The following is a 22,840-nucleotide window of genomic DNA, read 5'->3' as shown; positions in this document are numbered from 1 at the left end:
ACACAAACACAAGAAAACAAACAAAAACATTAAATATTGGCCTAAGCCTAATAATATTAATGTTCCCTGTGTGTGTGTGTGTGTGTGTGTGTGTGTGTGTCAGAGGCGATTCCTCTTTGAGTACAAGGGAGGCGCAGCCTCCTGTCCAAAATCACGGAGAATCGTATGTAAACTAATGCTTTACACAACTTAATAACATTGCTATTTCAAACCCAGGTTCATAGAAAATGCATGTGCTCAACTTAGAGATGAAACCAATCTGTGATAGGATCCCGAGACTCGCACGAGTTTTTTTTCGCTCATGACAACGCAAGCGAGTCGAGTCTCAATGGACTTCAATGGCATGTGGAATTGTATGCTTTTCCAATGGCAAAATGCTAAACGGTCATTGGCTATTGCCGTGAAATTTTTTTGATTTTGAGACTGAGCCTCACTGGGAGTGAATGGAGAAGAGAGAGGAGGGGGGAGGTACCGGAGACTGAAGCTCCGACTTGTGATTGGGTGAACCCCGTGTCAGTAGGCTACAGTTAATTTCATTTCGAAATGCGGATATGTTATTAATTTGACTGAGAAGTTTCGTCGTGGTAACCAGTGGGGAAGCTAATTGCGGGGTGTACTCCAGTTTTGTGTACATATTCTTGTAAACCTAGTGTTGCGAATAAAGTCTTAATAGTGGCATTATTAGTCCTTATCCTTTTCAATCTCCCAATTCAAAAGCTGAGGTTAACTTGCCTACTTTTCGTTAGGGCTAGCTTGCAAGAAAGCTATGCAAAATGCCAAGCATTGTGGATTAAATTCTGGCGAATTCCAGTCGTCCTTATGAGGAGAAAATGAATATCAAGGAGCAGAGCAGAGCACTGCCTAATATTGACTTGGTGAAAAAGGTAGGGAAGAACAACCGTTTCTTTTGAGCTTTCGTGGTGTCTGATCAACTGGTTAACTGTCCCGTGATAGGCGAGTCCTTGTTTCCTACTGTGTTGGCAATGTCTGGTAAATAATTAAAGATTTTGCGACCTCTTAAGCCGTGCACCCAGTAATGAACAAAGACATCGAAGGTAAACTCAATCACATCATTATGTGGCGGAGGTAGGCCTAATGATGATAATAACAATAATAATAATAATAATAAAAAAAAAAACATTTCCCTATGAATAGGCTACAAGGGGGATAATGATTAACAAATTTGTTTCAACAAGAGTCCTTTAGTGTGTGAGGCCATATGTGGCTCAGGAGGACCAATGTAAGATGTGTGTCAAAATTGACCCCCCCCCCCCTTTTTTTTTTTTGCGTTCTGGACATATTGTAATTGAACAGCCTCCCCTGTTTGACAGACTACCAGCCGCCACTGGTGTGTGTGTGTGTGTGTGTGTGTGTGTGTGTGTGTGTACAATAGCCATAAAGAGAGCAGATGCTGCTTGATGTATGATTATGGAGGAGAGTGTATGTGGAAGTATGGCCTGTTGTGTGTGTGTGTGTGTGTGTGTGTGTGTGTGTGTGTGTGTGTGTGTGTGTGTGTGTGTGTGTGTGTGTGTGTGTGTTTGTGGAGGTATGGGCTGTGGTCTGTTGGGGGTGATGGGTACATGAAGCGTGACTAGTGGCCTCATCAACTTCTCATAATGAAGAATAAGGGGAGCAGACTGATGGAATCTGTAGAGCAAACATAGTGGAGAGGACACAGGACAGAGGCTAATTTAAAAGCCCAGTAAAGTGCCTGACTCACAACAGGCCTATGCATGCATGCGGTCACGGAGGATGCTGAAGTCTGGCACAGACGCTTGAAGTTGCTGGAAATGAACAATGAACAGCGTCACTAAATGCCTTATTGACGTATTTTGTGCCGGATATAACATTTGAGTAACTGAGTAATTATTACATTGCAAAGGGACTGCCCCAGGCAACATTAATTAGTCTAGCCTACCTAAGCAGTTTGTGTGGTGCAAATAAACAGCCTTGGGACAATGCTTAGAATGCTACTATTGTTTTAATCAATATATTAATAAGAATAATCTATACAAACCCACTATTCATCATTAAACAAACATAGGCTACACTAATGACTTTGCAGAGCCAATTTCTAGGTCTCTGGATTGACTTTAACAATTATTTGTGACCTATGTGAAGCCCTCTCTAGCCTATGTAGAATTTGATTTGGAAAGAAACAGCACTTTAAGGTCCAGACTAGATACAAGCAACCACGAGTAAAGGGCTGCTGGAATGAAATGTAGTGTGACAAGTCTATGTGAATAACACTCGGGCCCACATTACTCATCTTGGCGTTTCATCTAAATACAGGGCAGAGGTCTCATGAAATGGATGAGGAATTTCATAAGATGGCTGTCAATTCCTTTCAGCTGTGACAACTGGGATATTTATTTTCTGGCTGGTCTGTCTGGACACGGCCTAGCCCTTGTGGCTGACTGGCGCAAGAGATTAATAGAAAGAAATCTCATTTCTATTTTGCTAAGCTCTCCTCCTCAGATATATTTGATTAAAAAATGTTTAAATGTGACCGGTGACGTGATACAATATAGCTTACGTTTACGCTGTCACAGGGAAACAGGAACGTATGAAAATAAAGGAAAATAATGCTACGAATGAATAACCTGCCTTCTCTTGTAGGCCTAGTATTACTGTTGTTTTGGTTACAGGAGCACGTCGTCCTTTACATTTAAAGCTGAGCTTTAAACGGATTGGACGTTTTAAACACACTGGTCTGATGAGCATCGCTGATTGGTCAATTCGGTGGAACCAGACCAATGGGGAAAGGCGTTCTTCGGTACGTGCCGTGGAGCGGGAATATCTAAACTACGGAAGCTTGATAATGCAACAGTGTTTATATTTAACTTGAAACATTGTTTATCGAAATTTGATTTTCGCAACCGTGCGACCGAGCGTATTCATGGGTAAGTTGGCGACGTTTCTGATTACAAACTGTAACCGCAGACTAAATAATTATTGACAAAGACAAGCAGACGTTATGACAACAAATGGATTAGCTTAACATAATAATATCCTATCTATAGCTAACTTTTCAAAAGTTGATCATTTGAACACAATGTTCTATCTGATTCAGCGTTTCTTGTACCACGTACTGAAGTTCTAGATACTTCTATGATATTTAAGTTGATTTACCGTTTAAAATGACACATGTCAAGTTGGTCACACAACTTCATGAGCTAGCTCTTTAAAAGTTTGTGCTGTTGTGTTCACCCCTGAAACGTATCCTGGTTATCCATTCAATTCAGCGCAAAGTTGAAAACAATCCACAGGCCTGCTAGCTAGTTAACCTCTCAGAAGAACTCGTTTGCCACTTCATTATTCTATCAAACTTTTATTCAGTGAGTGGTCGGGAAGACCCACATGGATCTGTAGCCTAACATGTAAACATAATACAACTTTTTGCAGTCTAGCTTGGTGTCTTACTTGTGGTTCTTCTTTTATTTACCAGTGTTGGTTGCGACCTAAAACGACCTCAAACGGACCAAATACTTTTTCGAGATGGAGGAACTGTATATTTTACAACGGGAGGTAGGCAGGGGAAGCTACGGTGTGGTGTTTGAGGGTCGTGAAAAGGGAGCTGGAGGAGAAAAGGTGGCCATCAAATGCTTGCCCTGTAACAGCCCCGAATGCATCCAGCTGTACCTGCAGGAGTTGTGGGTCATGCGAACCACGTCCCAGGGGCACCCGAACGTCATTGCACTACACAACTGCCTAGCACAGGTGGGACCAAACAGCCAGTCTTTATTGTCTTTATTTTAGAAATGTCAGCTCTTTTCAAGTCTCTTAAATGTGTAAATAATAAGAAAAATGTAACTTAATCTAAATGGTCCTTTATAATTACTGTAATCGCTTGACCTTGTTTGCCTTATTGTTATGTCATGTCTTTGTCATCGTTCCTTTATTGCGCCTGCCTGGCCCAGGTCGGACCCAACACGATTCAGATGGTCAAACCCGACAGATTGCCTCTGGACCTGGTGGAGATCGCGCTGAAGGGAACAGTGGCCCGCAGCAGTGAGGAACAAGAGGGTAACGACACCAAAGAAAACACAAACTCAAATAACGTGCCGCCGCCGAGGTCTCGTAAGCGGCCTCTGCAGGAGCGGACAGTAGCCAATAAGGACGCGGCTGTTCCCCGGCGGTGCTCTGCAACCAATAAGGATGCGGTTGTTCCCAGGCGATGCTCTGCCCTGTGGCTGGTTATGGAGTATTGTGAAGGGGGAGACTTGAATCAGTACATCCTGTCCCACCCCCCCGATGAGGACCGCAACCACACGGTCATCAAACAGCTGAGCAGCGCCATGGCCTTCCTGCACAGCCTGGGCATCGTGCACCGAGACCTGAAACCGGACAATGTACTGGTGCAGCTCACCAAGAAGGGACCCGTCGTCAAGGTAACTAGAACCTGGGAGGAGTAGGAGGTATCCACAATAGAGTGAAACTGGTGCGGGGGGGGTGATAGGAGGTATCCACGGTGGGGTGGAGTGACACGGGGTGGGGGGTGGTTAATAGGCGACCACCTTAGGAAAACTCACCTTGCACCAGAGATGCTTCTCTGACCGTCACTTGGCCAGCGGTGTCAAACTCAAGTTCACAAAGGACCGAAATCTAAATCTAAGATGAAGTTGCGGGCCGGACTCAATTTCTTTAAAAAAAGAAAGAAAAAAAAGGCAAATTTCACATTCATATGGCGGCTGAAATGCAGCTGCACATAAATCTGTTGTAAATGAGTGGGAGGTGTTAGACTGGCCTGGACCCACTCATATTCATGTGACACCACATCTGATCAGGTCATGTTGATGTATATTATGGTGTGTGTGGGCCAACTGTAATACACATTGTAAATTATCTCTTGGGCCAGATTGAGGCCCTGTGGCTGAGTTTGACATCCCTGCACTAGGCCCTCTCTGACTGTCTAGTGTTGCCCACCAGTGTGGTATGAAGTAGCAGTAGATGTACTCTTACAGATGGAACTTCACTAGTGGTACGGTATTACAAAATTGAAACCATGTAATATCGTATCACTAGTGTTAATTACATCTGTAAGAGTAATTCTACTTTTAACACTGGACCGTACTATGAACACAAACCAGCATCGCCTGCTCTTAAGGCCTAAGTTATATTGAAGGTAGCCACTTTTATAACAGACTCCACCTTCACTAGGTCCCATGAAAATATTACTGAATTGCATTGCAAATGTAATTTCTAACATTTCTTTTCAAAACATGTCATCTTTCATGTGAAACTGCATAACATAAAAAATATGTTGTGGGCCGAATAAGACATCCTAAAAGGCCCTAAAAGAGAAACGCCCCCCGAGCCATATGTCCCCCCCAGCCTTATTCTAGTGGAATAGGTCAGGCCACAGCATAAGCTAGGCTAGTTCTGTTGACCTTAGATAACTCTGCCCAAGGGAACCGTTGGTGTGTATTAACTTCAATGTAGTTCATTAAAACTCCACTCTCACGGCTGCATTGCAAGACTATTCAAGTAGACACAGAGTTAGTAGGCCTAGTTAATGGACCAGCTTAGGAAACTTTTGGACATTATGGACATATTGACCGGGGCATTTAATTGGACTATAACAGATATGTAGATTCATCTGAGCATTTATTTCTTTTAAAAATGTTTTATATTTCCCTCATAATGCTCAGTCAATGGCTTATATTGTATTGGCAGGCGTCATTTAGACTGTGAGTACTCAACAACCATCCAGCCGCCTGTTTTAATCGACGCCATACTTCGTTAACTCAAACTGCCTCCTCTAGACAAAACTAGACTAAATCAAGTAGCCTAATGGAGGAAAATTGATGGTCTTGCAGTATTTCTGTATTTATTTTTAATTTATTTTTATTCTGTATCATTTATTAAGCACAAGGGAAATTACGGTGTCCAGTAACATGCACATAAATACAGAAAAGCACTCAGACCTTACACACATCATTGCACATATACACACATACACGATACATTTAGCCAGTCATCTCGCACACATGCACGCACACACACACACACACACACACACACTGCTGTGGTTGGTGATGAGAATAAGAGGGTGGTATATCACACGTGTGCCATAGCTGAGTGGTACATAGCAAATATGTAAACAATGTGCCAGTGCGTTTAATTGGCCTGCAGATACCTTTTCAAGTGGCTATTAATAAGCAACAGGATCCACAGGGGTGGGGGTGGGTGGATTGGAGTGTATTCTCTCCTTCATCTGGGGGTGGGGGTGGATTGGAGTGTATTCTCCTCTCTCCTCTCCTCTCCTCTCCTTCGTCAGATGTAATGCCACTGATCTTTCCAAGTCAGCTGGAAATAATTCTCTGTAGTTTTTATTTTCTCAGAGTCTCTCTCTCTCTCTCTCTCTCTCTCTCTCTCTCTCTCTCTCTCTCTCTCTCTCTCTCTCGGGCAGTTATGCTCTTCATAAAGACATTGGCCACAGAGTCAGACTGCCTTGAAAAGGGAAGATTACTTTCTTTTGTGTCTTCTGTTCTCTTATTTGCTATATGGCCAGCCTATATGCTGGTCACACACAGCCACTTGTTCCCGCTTGAGAGGGTGTTTATTGATTTGTGTCACAGAACTGTGATATCAATGAAAAGAGGGCTCGTGCATCGATGAGCAATCCCATGAATAAATCACAGTTAAGCGTGACTGACCGACCGACAAACAAAGAAAAGCAAAACACACAGAATGGTCACGATGTTGAGAAAAGCAAAACACACAGAACGGTCACGATGTTGAGAAAAGCAAAACACACAGAATGGTCACGATGTTGAGAAAAGCAAAACACACAGAACGGTCACGATGTTGAGAAAAGCAAAACACACAGAATGGTCACGATGTTGAGAAAAGCAAAACACACAGAATGGTCACGATGTTGAGAAAAGCAAAACACACAGAATGGTCACGATGTTGAGAAAAGCAAAACACACAGAACGGTCACGATGTTGAGAAAAGCAGAACACACAGAACGGTCACGATGTTGAGAAAAGCAAAACACACAGAACGGTCACGATGTTGAGAAAAGCAGAACACACAGAACGGTCACGATGTTGAGAAAAGCAAAACACACAGAACGGTCACGATGTTGAGAAAAGCAAAACACACAGAACGGTCACGATGTTGAGAAAAGCAAAACACAGAATGGTCACGATGTTGAGAAAAGCAAAACACACAGAACGGTCACGATGTTGAGAAAAGCAAAACACACAGAATGGTCACGATGTTGAGAAAAGCAAAACACACAGAATGGTCACGATGTTGAGAAAAGCAAAACACACAGAATGGTCACGATGTTGAGAAAAGCAAAACACACAGAATGGTCACGATGTTGAGAAAAGCAAAACACACAGAATGGTCACGATGTTGAGAAAAGCAAAACACACAGAACGGTCACGATGTTGAGAAAAGCAGAACACACAGAACGGTCACGATGTTGAGAAAAGCAAAACACACAGAACGGTCACGATGTTGAGAAAAGCAAAACACACAGAACGGTCACGATGTTGAGAAAAGCAGAACACACGGTCACAACGTTGCCCCTCAGCCGTGCCACCTCTGGCCGTGCCCCACAACTGCCATGTTGTTCTAGACTAATAAGTAGAATAGAGAAATAATAATAAGTAGAATAGCGAAATAATAATAAGTCATATTACAGTCCTCCTGAGCTAGTAGGTCGAGTTCTGGTGTTGTGAAATTAGGCTATGTTGTGATCGCTTCCAGACTAATCTTATCTATTGTAATCAGGGCTCTAAATTAGCACCAGCCAACCGGCCAAATGCTGGTGAAATCTCAGTTGGGCTGGTACAAAAGACCAACTTGCTAGCCACTTTGACCCATTAGCGAGTGTGTGTTTGGTTAGTGAGATTAACATCTACTGGCCATTTTGGCTGGTGACGAAAAAAGTTAATTTAGAGCACTGATTGTAATTAAGCTTACTGTGCGTGTGCGCGTGCGCTTCTGCATGTGTGTGTGTGTGTGTGCACTTTCTCATGTGAACTTAGCTGGTGTGGGGATTTGGGTAAGTGTATAGTATTTGAAGGCACCTTGAGTATATAGTTGTGATATGGTGCTATATTATCATTATATCCCCGAAACGCGGAGCGTCGGGGATGTAATGGTTTTGCGTGCGCCGCCGCCGTGTCTGCCGCCGCCGCCGCCGCCTCTGCCGCCGCGTAAGGTCTTTCGTGTTAACGCGATAACTTTTGAATGGATGTTTGGATTTGTCCCAGATTTTTTGGGTGTATGCTCTAGGGCAGGTTCATGAACTGATTCGAGTTTGGAGGTCAACACTTTCAAGATGGCTGAATTCAAGATGGCCGAATTTTTGTTTGGTCCATAACTTCTGACAGGGTGGATGGATTTGTTAGCCTAGAAATCTAGACGCCCCTAGCGACCGCAAATTGAATTTGCTCCCGGGGGCAGTCTAGCGGACCCCGGTCGTTTTGCGAGGCTGAAAGTTATCCGATGACAGGGCCAATCAAATCGCGAGGGGGGCCGGGCTACCTAGTAAACAGGAAACTTTCTAAGAAGAAGCATGGTGTCCGTCCGTGCTACGTACAGCACGAAAGTGTTTACTTAATTTAAAAAGCCTGGATGATAATACATTTCGTGGCTGACATGGATTGATGTAATAATACACCATGAACTTATCGGACACAAATAGATCTCAACACATTACCATTTGATCATTCAATGTTTTAAACTAGCTCGGTAAGCTAAGTTGAGCATTTTCCAGAACCAGATAGTCACACGCTATTATCAGACCACTACTGTAGGTGTAGAATGAAATTGCTGCCCCAATTTCTAATAAGACACATGCCATTAAAAACGAGACATTTGGGAGCTTTGAAAGTCTTTGAGTAGCTTACTAAATAGATGGGAATGACACCTAGTCTACCAAGCTAGTGGCTAGCTAACCTGTCGTCAATGGGTATACAGCTAGCTAGCTAACGCCGAACATGCCATGTTGACAACAATCATAAATATAACCATTTAACGAGCCCTAAATTGCTCGACATTTCGCTGGTTGATCAAGGAGGGCCATGTGGTTGAAAACGAGGCATTTTTGAACTGTATAAGTGAAAACACGATTTATTAGGAAACTTGTTTGTGGCTGTGGTCATCACACGCATTCACTGCTACGACGGCTGGAAGTTGCCGCTTCACCTACAAAGAGGCCCTCGCTAGTGGCTAGCTAACTTGTCGTCGATAACACAGAGCTAGGTACCCAGCCTTGTATTATATGCCTGCCCCGAATTCTAATAAGATCCATGTCATTAAAAACGAGACATTTGGGAGCTTTGAAAGTCTGTAAGTCGCTTACTAAATAGATGGGAATGACACCTAGTCTACCGAGCTAGCGGCTAGCCAACCTGTCGTCAATTACACAGAGCTAGGTATCCAGCCGTGTATTAGTTATGGGTATACAGCTAGCTAGCTAACAAGCCCCAAATTGCTCAACATTTCGCTGGTTGATCAAGGAGGGCCATGTGGTTGAAAACGAGGCATTTTTGAACTGTATAAGTGAAAACACGATTTATTAGGAAACTTGTTTGTGGCTGTGGTCATCACACGCATTCACTGCTGCGACGGCTCGAGGTTGCTGCTTCACCTACAAAGGGGCGTGTACGTTGTGAAAGACAGCTGTGACGTTACACAGAAGTGTGTGGGGATTGGTTGTTCCACCATCCTATTGCGTGACGTTGAGTGCTGAAGCAACCGTTTATCCCGCCCACACTGCCGCCCAGCCCTCCTAGACCCTGGTACAGCTTTTTGCTGTACGGGTCTGGCTCGCGCTAGGCTATGGATTTGTCCCAGATTTGGTGTGTGAATGCTCTAGGGTAGGTTCATGAACTGCTTCGAGTTGGGAGGTCAACACTTTCAAGATGGCTGAATTCAAGATGGCCGAATTTTTGTTTGGTCCATAACTTCTGACCGGGTGGATGGATTTGTCCCAGATTTGGTGTGTGAATGCTCTAGGGTAGGTTCATGAACTGATTCGAGTTTGGAGATCAACACTTTCAAGATGGCTGAATTCAAGATGGCCGAATTATTGTTTGGCCCATAACTACTGACCGGGTGGATGGATTTGTCCCAGATTCTATGTGAATGCTCTAGGGTGGGTTCATGAACTGATTTGAGTTTGGAAGACAACACTTTCAAAATGGCGGAATTTTCATTTGGCCCATAACTTCTGACTGGGAGGATTGATTTGCCCGGTAACACCTTATTTTAATGGTTCACCATTTCAGTGAATCTACCATATTAGGTACAGTGTAATAACCAATGTAACAATATTTAATACCATGTAATACTAGTGTAATACCAGTGTAACAATATGCAATACCATGTAATACCACTTACGCACAAACACATGATGTAAGTTTAAAAAATGGCGGTGTTACACTGGTATTATATTGTATTAAATATTGTTACACTGGTTATTACACTGTACCTAATGTGGTATATCCACTGAACCATTAAAACAGTATTACCATTTGCCCCATTTTTTGCTTCATTTTCACAATAGTCGTTTGGTTTTAAGCCTATGCACGTCATGTCACGTCTGTATGTATCATATACGTTTACAAAATGGTGGACGGGAGTGGTAGGAATGATGGGGGACTGGAAGCGTCGCGTTTCGGGGATATACCTTAAGCAGTCGAAGGCGACTGCACAGGCAGTCTAGTTACATGTTGTAGTAGACAAGCTAGAGCATGCATTCACAGTCAGTGTTCCCCAAAGAACATTTCTTTGTCAAGTTGTGTAGAGGGAAGCTGATATCAGAGACATTTTAGAGACGATCTCCATTGGATTGTGTTGTGCTGTGTCATATGAAATATCTAGTGCAGGTGGATGCTGTTTGTTGTTATAACTGTTCTTAATAACTGTACTGCTGGGTGAAGCCCTGATGGTACATGGGAGCGTGCTGCACAGACAAGAGGTACAGTATGCTGATGGGCCTAGCTGATGTAGCTCGGTGGTTATTGGAAGATGTCTCGTGCTCATCATGAGAGTAAGAGTATGTACATCCCACCTCTCTGAGGCCAGGTGCAGGACAAAGGCACATCCCACCTCTCTGAGGCCAGGTGCAGGACAAAGGCACATCCCACCTCTTGAGGCCAGGTGCAAGACAAAGGCACATCCCACCTCTTGAGGCCAGGTGCAGGACAAAGGCACATCCCACCTCTCTGAGGCCAGGTGCAGGACAAAGGCACATCCCACCTCTCTGAGGCCAGGTGCAGGACAAAGGCACATCCCACCTCTTGAGGCCAGGTGCAAGACAAAGGCACATCCCACCTCTCTGAGGCCAGGTGCAGGACAAAGGCACATCCCACATCTCTTGAGGCCAGGTGCAGGACAAAGGCACATCCCACCTCTCTGAGGCCAGGTGCAGGACAAAGGCACATCCCACCTCTCTGAGGCCAGGTGCAGGACAAAGGCACATCCCACCTCTTGAGGCCAGGTGCAGGACAAAGGCACATCCCACCTCTTGAGGCCAGGTGCAGGACAAAGGCACATCCCACCTCTCTGAGGCCAGGTGCAGGACAAAGGCGCATCTGATGGTGGAAAGAGTAGAAGTCTGCATGCACACTGCAGCTCCACTTTGAAGGTTTATTATTTCGGTGGACCCAACAGGGTCTTCATCTGGCATGTGGAGCTGCCATTGGACGCTGTTCTCTGCTCTGCTCTCTCTACCACCTGAAGGACTTTACTTTGGTGCAGCTGAAGGAGAGGACGGAGGCTGATTGACTGTCTGGCTGTCTGCCTCCTTTTAAAAAAAAAACCTTAATGGCAATCAAGCGTCCCGTCCCTCTCCGCTGTCCCCCCGAGCCACAAGTGTAACTTCTTCTACAGGATATCGGCTGCAATTATTTGGGCTCAATAAGCTCAATCGTCCCCCGACGCCGTCCCGGCTAATCACGACTGCTCCTATGATATTAACACCACGGGGCTTTCTGCATTTCTCTTTCTTTATTAATGGGCTTTTTGGGCCTTTATTGGCAGACAGTGAAGATTTGACAGGAAATGAGTGTGGAGAGAGACGGGGTAGGGCTGGGTAATGTCCCAGGCTGGACTCGAACCTGGATCCCCACGGGCCCCCTGGCCATGCAAGCCCATATGGGGGGGGGGCTTAGCACGTTGCGCCACAGCACCCCCTGCGTTTCTCTTTGACTCATTGTGCTAAATAGCCCAGAGTCAGTCTGCTGCACTGTAGGTCAGTAACAGGTGATGTGCTGAGTGTGACGGCTGTAGGGCGTCTGATGAGGCCCCAATACGCCCCCTAAAGGGCATCTGATGAGGCCCCAATACGCCCCCTAAAGGGCATCTGATGAGGCCCCAATACGCCCCCTAAAGGGCATCTGATGAGGCCCCAATACGCCCCCTAAAGGGCATCTGATGAGGCCTGAGTACGCCCCCTAAAGGGCATCTGATGAGGCCCCAATACGCCCCCTGTAGGGCATCTGATGAGGCCCCAATACGCCCCCTAAAGGGCATCTGATGAGGCCCCAATACGCCCCCTAAAGGGCATCTGATGAGGCCCGAATACGCCCCCTAAAGGGCCTGAAGGGCATCTGATGAGGCCCCAGTACGCCCCCTAAAGGGCATCTGATGAGGCCCCAATACGCCCCCTAAAGGGCATCTGATGAGGCCCCAATACGCCCCCTAAAGGGCATCTGATGAGGCCCCAATACGCCCCCTAAAGGGCGTCTGATGAGGCCCCAATACGCCCCCTAAAGGGCATCTGATGAGGCCCCAATACGCCCCCTAAAGGGCATCTGATGAGGCCCCAATACGCCCCCTAAAGGGCATCTGATGAGGCCCCAATACGCCCCCTGAAGGGCATCTCATGAGGCCTGAATACGCCCCCTCCTCTTAATGGACCTTCATACAGCCGTGATGTGATGAGATGGGATGGGAAGGAGTGACGGGACGGAGCTGATCGTAAAATGACGCCCATGTGACGCTGATCAGGGCGGGGGAGTCACACACACCAGGCGTGGGAGGTGGCAGAGGGAGTCACACACACACACACACACACACACACACACACCAAGAATGAGGGGTGTCACACACACATTCCACCTCCTCCGCTCAGTTGAGTCAGCTTGGTGGCCCATCGTGCTGTAAAAGTTTCCCGTTTCCATCAAGCGGCGTTCTGTTCAGGTTTTTTCAGGCGGGAAAAATCCCCATTAGGGACTAATAGGGCTGTGTAAATGCATGAATTGTTGCTGCGGCGGGGGTGGTGTGGGGGGGAGGGGGCAGTTTCACATCTTATCTCATCACACATCCCAATACCATGAAGATGAGATGAGATGCATGCAGCTCAGGGAATATAACATGGGGTGGAAACATATTGGGATGCAATAACTGAATATACTGTAAATATTATTATTATTATTATTACCTGGCTGGAATTGAACTCGGGTCACCAGCGTATTCTTGCTTTGTTATACTTAAACAAAAATGGCCTCTACCTGTAAAACATAACACCTCAGAAAAGGGGCTTGATGTCCAAAGCAGTGCACATGGTAACATTACGTACTATAATTTTTGTATTTTAGTGGTCGACTGAAAACTTTGTCTCTCTCTGTCAACCTCCCACCCGCACCCCATATCGTACTCATCCTCAGGTTGCAGACTTCATAAAAATACTCAAATATAAATATTGTTTCTGTATTTAGGGGTTGATTGACTGAAAACTCTGTCTCTCTCTGTCAGCCCCCCTAACATTGTCCTCATTTTCGTCCTCATATTTGGACATGTCCATAGACGGCCATTATAAATGACATATCGTCCACATCCACGGGCAGCAGACTAAACATACTTAGTAAAAGTACTCTCATTGCAAAGGTGTAGGTTTGGCTGGGAAGCATGACTATGGCTAATTGTTCAGGTATGCTATTTTTTAATTATATTTGTGGAAAAAGTGGTGGGGACAAGCTAGGTTTACCTCAAAAGTGGTATGGACAAGTCCACACCTAAAATTACACCCATCATTTTATAGTATAATATAAATAATGAGAATGTTATTACTGTCGTAATAATATACATTATTTTTGTAATGTCCTCGTTCCCAGGTGGCAGACTTTGGCCTGAGCAAGATGGCGGGTGCGAGTCTCTCGGAGGGTGAGACGGCGCGGCCGGCCTTCTCGTCCACGTGCGGCTCGGACTTCTACATGGCGCCGGAGGTGTGGGCGGGGCTCAGCTACTCGGCCCAGGCGGACATCTTCTCGCTGGGCGTCATGTTCTGGGCCGTGCTGGAGAGGATCACCTTCCTGGAGGACGGATGCAGCCACGAGCAGCTCGGTAACATTACACTGCATTACATTACATTACACTACACTACATTACACTACACTGCATTACATTATATTGCATTACACTACACTACATTACACTACACTACACTCAGCCACGAGCAGCTCGGTAACATTACACTGCATTACATTACATTATATTACACTGCATTACATATTGCATTACACTACACTACACTACACTACACTGCATGACATTACACTTAGCACGAGCAGCTCGGTAACATTACACTGCATTCAGTGCTTAATTTGTCAAGCGGGAGGTCCCGGAGCGCAGAGGATGGGTGGCTCCCCCCCGAGGGGGGGGTCTGTGATGTCTTTCCCTGAGGTTCCATCCAAGGTTCCGGAGCTCTCGTCTGAGGTTCCGGAGCTAGCTCCCCCTTGCTCCCCTTCAAATTAAGCACTGACTGCATTACATTATACTACATTACATGACATTACATTACACTACATTACATTATACTACATTACATGACATGACATTACATTACACTCCCAACGGTCCAGTCAATAAGGACCAAGACAAATGTGAATCTTGAATCTTAATAAAGTCTAAAAGGCCAAAAAAAAGATGCTTGATAACAAATTTGTGGTAATGCTGAGACAAATTTGCTCACACAAACCACACATTAGCTCTGTGCATATGAATGAACGTTATTATGGGTGTTCAATTCAGCAAACATTTCATTTTCATGAGCATGATGGCGTTGACTAAAATGGTGTATTTGGACTGATGTGTGTGTGTGTGTGTGTGTGTGTGCTTGTTTGTTGTAATTACCCCGGGTAATTAAGGCGGGGGGCGGGGGTAATTAAACCTGGAGTAGAGTGCGTACCTGTTTGCTGCGTTTGTCATTCAGGATAAACGGCTTATAATTGCAGCTAATTATAATTTCACTTACAGTGAGCTACGCTAAAACGTCTCCCATTAGCCATTAGCAGGGCGATGCTTTAAGAGGGACAGGCCATGGAGCTGGGGTTTTTTTGGGGGGGGGGGGTTGCCTTTATTACGTGCATTAGTGAAGCAATGACCGGAAGCAAGTGGGGAGAAAGAGAGACGGGGAAGGGTCGGCAAAGGACCCGAACCTCGGTCAGCCGCGTAGTAGACGAGTGCCCTACCATTAGCGACGTGGTAGGGCCATCGAGTTGTTTTCATGAGTGTGTGTCGTGTTGAGTGGTGGGTTGAAGTGTAGCACGTCATCTTCAAGATTATTTTATTTGTCCCGCAGGAAATTTATCTTGGACAATGACAAAGCTGCTGCAACACACAACACAACAAAAAACAAAAGAAAACGCATCAAAAACACGCATAACAAGAAGACTCAATACATAGGCCTATTCAAAGTGCAGTACTGAAGTGCATAATGGGTGTATCCAATCCATACATAGCAGCAGTACTAGACAGAAGTCGGTAACACTTCACAATAACCTTCCGCAAAAATGGTTAACTAATAGTTAGCTAATGGTTTGTTGTGCATCAATAATACTATTATAAGCACTGATATATCATTATTAAATCTATTGTAAAACACTTACTAAACATTTGCTGTTGACAATAACATTTAGGGCTGCACGATTATGGAAAAAATTATAATCACGATTATTTAGATCAAAATCACGATCACAATTATTAATCACGATTATCCAGCAGAGCTTATAACCCCCACCCCACCATTTTCCGGAGCGACATAATAGTACCTTACCATTAGTTAATATTAGTTAACCGTCAGTTAACCATTTCGTGGAAGGTTATTGTGAAGTGTTACCCAGAAGTCTCAGGAAGCGGTTTGAGTTCAATAGATGAATAGATGTGGGGATGAAAGAAAATGTCTACCTTACCTGTTCAGAAACGTTTATTTTGCTTTTATCGGGGACTCTAGTATATCGCCTGCAGTCTTCTCAGTCGGTCTGGTGGAGTTAAATCAGGGAAAGGTCAGAGGTCAGCGAAGGCCACCTCAACCTGTTTGTCCTCATGCCAACGTCTCTGAGGAGAGTGTGAGAGGACTGCAGGATGCCACATTGTTTGGTGGCCAAGTCGCGTTGCCCTTACGGCCCTTATGGCCCTCATGTACCTTCCCTGTGGAGTCCCATTCAATTCAGTTATTAACTCCCCATATCAGGAGGAAAGCAGCACTGGGCATCATCAGCGACCCTTCACACCCCCTGCATTGGGAATTGGAGCCCTCGCCCTCAGGGAGGCGTTTTAGAGTTCTAAATGCCTCTAGAAAAGTTTACAAGAAATCGTTCGTTCCCAATTAGAGATGTACAGGATCCAATATCCGGTTCCGGATCCGGCAGGATAATAGGGTTTTTCACAGGATCCGGTAGCCGAGGCTTTTCAGTCAAAATAGTTTGAGACAACGTGATAAAAAGGACCCACGTGTGTGAGTATGCTATGTGTTACTCTTTTTCTATTTTAAGATGGTATTTTATTTATTTAATAATTTATTTATTTAGATAAGTATTCCTCTGGTCTACAGCTCAATCTCTTACAATGCAGTGTGGAGCTCTTAAGGGGACGCGACTTAGTTCCACAGTCACGACACCGTACCCGACTACACGACACCGTACCCGACTGCCTAATAGCGCATATTTTGACTGGGATCAGAAGATATGCACTCGCTACCGTGCTGAGTTACATACGTATGCTGTTTTAGGAACTAAATGTAGCTGAATACAAAAATGACCCCTGTGTGTGTGCGTGTGTTTTCAGGTGCATACTGTGCCGGTGGGCGCTGGCTGACCCCCCTGGGGGAGGCGATGTGCTTTAGGGTGTATATATTGAAGTGTGTGTGTGTGTGTGTGTGTGTGTGTGTGTGTGCGTGTGTTTTCAGGTGCGTACTACGCTGGTGGGCGCTGGCTGACCCCCCTGGGGGAGGCGATGTGCCAGAACCCCAACCTGCAGCTGGTGATCCCCATGAAGGGCCGCCGCGCCCCCCCTCTGCCCCCGCCCCCCGGCCCCGCCCTCTGCAGCCTTCTAGAACACATGCTGGCCGCCGACCCCGACGCACGACCCTCCGCACACGAGCTGGAGGCCAGCCTGAGACGAGCACTACGCCAACGCTGAGGGGGGAGGCCTGCGATTGGGGGGGAGGGGTGTTGCCCTATGCCAACGCTGAGATGACATCTGACGATGGGATGCAAGTTGCAATGCACCCCCCTCCTGGCCTGACTATGGGCATATCCCTCCTGGGGGGGGGGTGTCGGGCTGGAATGACTAGAGAGATGGGAACATGGCGCATCTTGGGGTGGGGGGGCTATGGAATGCACAATACTATATCCCATCTGACTGCAGGGGAAGGAGGTGGGGGTGTTTGGGGTGGGGGTGGGATGGGGTGCTTCCCGAAGGAATGACTGAGGGATGGGAATGTGGGGCTTCGATGGACTATGGGTGGGGTGAGAACATACTCCTCCTGACTGCTTGTGTGTGTGTGTGTGTGTGTGTGTGTGTGTGTGTGTGTGTGTGTGTGTGTGTGTGTGTGTGTGTGTGTGTGTGTGTGTGTGTGTGTGTGTGTGTGTGTGTGTGTGTGTTTGTACTATATCCGTCCAAATCAAATCCCATCCACTAGGGCTCTTCTTGGTAAATGACCAAATCTCCTTTATGGCATTAAACTCCTGATGTTTTTATTCTGTCTCTTAATCTCAACTCTCACTATCGGGAGTCGTGTAGTCTGAGCCCTTTTAACAGATCTGGCCCAACAGGCTGCCATTGAATGACTGCATTTAAGAGATTCAGTTAAGGCATTTCTTTCCGCTTACTTGATTTGCAAACTACTCAAATATGAGGTGGGGCGTATTTGAGCTTGCAGTGTATACTTGATTTTTATGATGAATTTTAATTTCTTGTAGCGTTTAAAATGGTAATGCAGGGGAAATGTTTTATTAAAAAAAAGTGTTGGGCATTGTATTGTCATTCAGTGATCATGGTTGTCCTGCTGGTTTTGGTTTTAAGAACCACACTTTTTTGGTTTTAAATGTTTTAAATCTGTTGTATATATTTATTAAATGATCTAAAGACGAGCGCATGTTGAAGACTGGCCTGGTTTCTTATCCTAGTCTTCATTCAGGACCACATCGTCCTCCACAGCGGGGCACACAGCAGTGTCTCAGAGACGCAAGGCAAGAACATTTTATTTGTAAAGCACATATCATACATGAATGCAATTCAATGTGCTTTACAGAAAAGTAAGATAAAATCAAATGAACTATAATAAAAATAAAAGCACAAGGCATGGCAGGTGAAAATAGAATAAAAAAGAGTGAAGCTAAAAAGCAGTAAATAAGAAGAAAAGACAAAAATATCCAAAACAAGAGTCAAATAATCTGGATTTCTATGAGAAGACATCAGAGAAGAGCTTTGTCTTGAGTCTGGCCTGATTCTTTGCTTTGCTATAGACCAGTGTTTCTCAAACTTTGTCATGCTGAGGACCACTTTCCCCCCCCTAAAAATGTTCAGGGACCACCTGTGAACTGAATTGACAGTTGAAGGGTGCTTATTTGACACTGCTAATTTCGATGCAATGTATTCACATTACAAACCTGCCTTTTTGTGGTGAAAATACTTCAGCTATGTTTAGCTTTGCAATTGTGTTACATATATAGCCTACTTCTAGCTAGTCTTGGAAAAGTAGAAATCCCCTCGTGGACCACCTGAGCACTGTCGCGGACCACCAGTGGTCCCCGGACCACACTTTGAGAATCACTGCTATAGACCCCTTTCCTGTTTGTACACACACACGTGACGTAAACGGGCTGCGCGGCCGCATTGTTGGAGCGAAATCGGCAGTGAACCGCACAGTTGTAGAGAAACTAGCCGTGTTTTTTTTTTTACGAGATAAGAAAATGGATGGTCAGGACAATTTCTGCTATGAAGTGGGCGCCACAGACATGAGCATTCCTGATGGTGTCCTCAGTCCACACTGTAGGTTTGATTTCTTGTAACCACAAACGTCTCCTGTGCTGCTGGAACGGCCCATTACCTCTCTGAATAATTTAAAGGTGCACCGTGTAAGATTGTAGCCAGAGTAGGTATTACTTACAACTATGCTGCTCATTGAAACTGTGCTGCCTATTGTCAAATGTGATCTTTTCATGAATATTAATACATTTTAAACCAATATTTACCGACCAAACCAATATTTAGTATGACCAAACGACGGTAAGTTTCGTAGCTAAAAATAGCTATTTCTGGGAATTCAAAATGGCGGACCATGGAGAAGATCCCCCTTTTCATATATGTAAACTGCAATTTTTGTCATAATGAATACTTACAATGTAACGGTGGTGGTAAGTAGGCTATAAGGTAACATTTGTGAATGGGCAGCGTGAATTCTGGAAATGAACTACCAAAAATATTACACAGTGCACCATTAACGAGTGTATTTATCGGGATCTCACTCGCTTCAGGACGGCAGGTGTTGTCTCTTTAAGGACTTCACTGTCTGTTTGTGTGTTTGAGTCAACAATGCGCCCGCAGTCAGTGATGAAGTCTTTTCCATTTCAAAAGTTTTTGCACCAGACTGATTCACTTTCAACAAGAAGAGGCAGGAAATGGACCAATTGTCTTCGCTTACACACACACGCACACACACACACACACCAAAACTTTCCAAATGCAGATGATTTCTTTCTTGTGTTGTGCTTGGTGTGTGTGATTGTGCTGTTGCCTCTCGCCCGCCTGTGTGGCCTTTGAAGATTCCCGCGCTACGCTGCTATTGCCGCCGTGTCCAACTGTGCACGTGTGTGTGTGTGTGTGTGTGTGTGTGTGTGTGTGTGTGTCCTGCGCTACGCTACTCTTGCCATGTCCAACTGCATTTGTCAAGCGAAGGCCTACTATACGCTTCCCGAGGGAGAATGATGTGTTTCTGATGACAAAGACAGATTTCCCATTTTTATTTATACACACACACACACACACCGCATTTGCATCAATCACCAGCAGCCACATTGTAGCATACTGCTCCCCCCGACACACACTCACACACACACACACATACACTTGACTTGGAAGTTTGTAGGCCTATTTCTCCATTCTTCTTCTTCTGTGGTTTTTATTTATTTCTGATATTTGCACAAAGCAGTGAGTGGAACACACACACACACAGTGCGGCAAGTGGAACAGACTTTAAAGACGGCCCCATTTCCCTCAGGATATTAACTCACAGCTCACAGTAAACGCTCACTTCGCCTTCAAATAAAAATGAACTCATGCTCTGTCTTCAAATAAAAATTAAAATAAGAAGCCCAACAACTTTGTTTACTCCTCATCAGTCATTCTGGAGTCCCGCTGAAGCTGAACGGCTGTTTTGGTCCGGCCCCCCACCAGCACGCTCTACTACCCAGAAGCCCTCTCACTTACGACACTAGGAGTGCATCTTAATATGCGACCTTGCCTCCTCACATATTGGGATGCATTCTAGGCGCCATCGACTTGTCGTCAACGCATGCATGCGCATTTAGACAGCAATGCACCCTGGATGAAAATGCTGCATGACGGTTAGATTTCCTGTCAAACTTAAAAATTTCGGTGATGTTGCGTCGACGAGGTGACATGTCACATGGTGTCAAACTATCGCGGGATGAATGCGACTGCAGTCAGATCTTGCAACCTCTGCAGTTGCTTATCCCCTTCAACGCTTGTCTGCGGACTGCCTCCGAGGTCACGCGCCCATGAACTGGTTGGTCAACAACTCACTCACGTGTGTATATGGGTCTTGTCTCACACCTCTACACAAGTTTGCGCAGGTCCCCACTTCAGCTCCTCCTCACTGCCTGTCCCCCTACTCCTCACACGTGGTGTGTTAGTAGAGCAAACCGGTGCGAGCTCATCGTCTCGTTCATATTTGTGGCCGACTTTAAATGCGCTGTATTTAATAACACCCACATCATGACAAGTTCTCGCTCACGTGCTTCGTCAATGTTGATCGACAGCAACGAAGTCGTATTCGCCTACTGATACTACACTCTACCCAGAAGCCTTCTGACTCACGAGAGCTCTCTCCTGATGCTGCTGGGTGGTAAAAAGATTTGATCAGGTCTCATTAGGGAAATACTTCAAGTGGACCTCCGGGATTTTGGACACCGGACCTCATTTCTGAGTCAGCCAGGGTGTAAACAATGTGTCCAGAACGTTTTTTTCACATTCCATGCAGTCCTTGTGAATTCGCATGTCCATGTTGCTAAGCTAGCACAAGTGAACGGCTATTGGTAGCCTGCCCCCAAAAATAGTCTTATCCCGTTTAAACAACATTCAAAACAAAACCGTTATTATGCCAGACTGCAAGTGTAAATATTTGTCTTAGTAGAATGAAGTTTGAAATTAAACCAACCTTGCATTGCGTGGATTTTGCCATGTTGAGAGACTATTTTCTCAGGGTCAGCGGAATTTTACCTCGCTCTCTTCAGTTGTGATGTATCCACCCACTTCAGGGAACAGCAAGAGACATCGCAAATCAAGGCTAGTTCTACAACTGCTTTCGGATCGAATAGTGGATTAAAGCCCAACGACATCGCACCATGGTACATCAGTGTGTATATACCAACTGCAATAATAAAGCCCACAGATGGGTATCGACAAGTTTCCATTGGTTTCCAGTGACAGATGTTGAAAGAACCAAACTCTGGCTCCTGGCTGCAGAGCTAGACATCAGCTAGCCGTAGGCTACCCGGGTGCTTTGCAGTGACCATTTCAGTCCTGACAACTTCACAAAAGTCCTTCACAAAGTCTAATACCTACACGGAAAACTCTAAAAGTGTCTGCAGTTCCAACTGCATTCCCAGGTCTACCAAAAACATTTGTGGCACGCACCAACAGTCTCCGAAGAACAGGTTTGTTGCTATGCTTTCTGCTTCTATGATGGTAGCCCAGTGGTTCAGTGATAATGGCTTCGCCTACGTTAGCCAAAACTTGGGCTAGAAGTTACCCTTTTTGGATTGGCATGTTGTTATGCTTTACTGTTATTTTGTGCAATTGCTGTGACAAATGGCATTAGAAATGATTTGCTGTATTCCTATGGATTAATACGTTACGCAACGCTATGTGATCTGGCTTGACATTGTGAAATATGTCACTCGTAGCTCTAGTTATTACTACATGGAATGTTTTTTGAGACGAGATGGAATGGGAGGATGAACGGGATTTAGAAGAGATGGGTGCACTGTTCTGTTCGCCAACATATGCTCTGTAGACACACGGGTTATCTAGTAACAACCAAACATTGTCATGGCATATGTTTCAATGTTACAAAAGGTTGACAAAGTCGGACAGAAAGCATTACTCTTGGTGTTTGCGAGCGAGGTCAAGGAGAGGGGAAAACCGTTCAGTTTTACAAACTTCAAAGATGTTGAAGTTACGGATGTGTCAAACGAAGCTAGGATTTGTACCAGGAATATCACTCCGCGGCTGTCAAGCTTTCAAATCAGGGAACACAAATTGCTGATGGCGATCAAACATGATTGCAAGGTTGGTTTCATTTCAAACTTCATTCTATCAAGACAAGTATTTACACTTGCAGTCT

At 45.2% G+C, this 22,840-nt stretch overlaps 1 protein-coding gene across 1 annotated transcript; it reads left to right on the top strand.

Moving 5' to 3' along the window:
- Nucleotides 1-2,772: 2,772 nt before the first annotated feature.
- Nucleotides 2,773-17,565, top strand: si:ch211-63o20.7 (Serine/threonine-protein kinase pdik1l-B-like). Its single transcript, XM_063222582.1, has 5 exons — nucleotides 2,773-2,903; nucleotides 3,449-3,720; nucleotides 3,921-4,391; nucleotides 14,088-14,316; nucleotides 17,159-17,565. Exons 2-5 carry the CDS (start codon nucleotides 3,499-3,501, stop codon nucleotides 17,389-17,391), a joined length of 1,155 nt encoding a protein of 384 aa, XP_063078652.1. The 5' UTR covers nucleotides 2,773-2,903; nucleotides 3,449-3,498; the 3' UTR covers nucleotides 17,392-17,565.
- Nucleotides 17,566-22,840: the final 5,275 nt, after the last annotated feature.

Source organism: Engraulis encrasicolus, chromosome 18 (genome assembly GCF_034702125.1).
Source record: "Engraulis encrasicolus isolate BLACKSEA-1 chromosome 18, IST_EnEncr_1.0, whole genome shotgun sequence".
Taxonomy (NCBI): Eukaryota; Metazoa; Chordata; class Actinopteri; order Clupeiformes; family Engraulidae; genus Engraulis; species Engraulis encrasicolus.
This window is presented reverse-complemented; position numbering and strand designations above follow the sequence as displayed.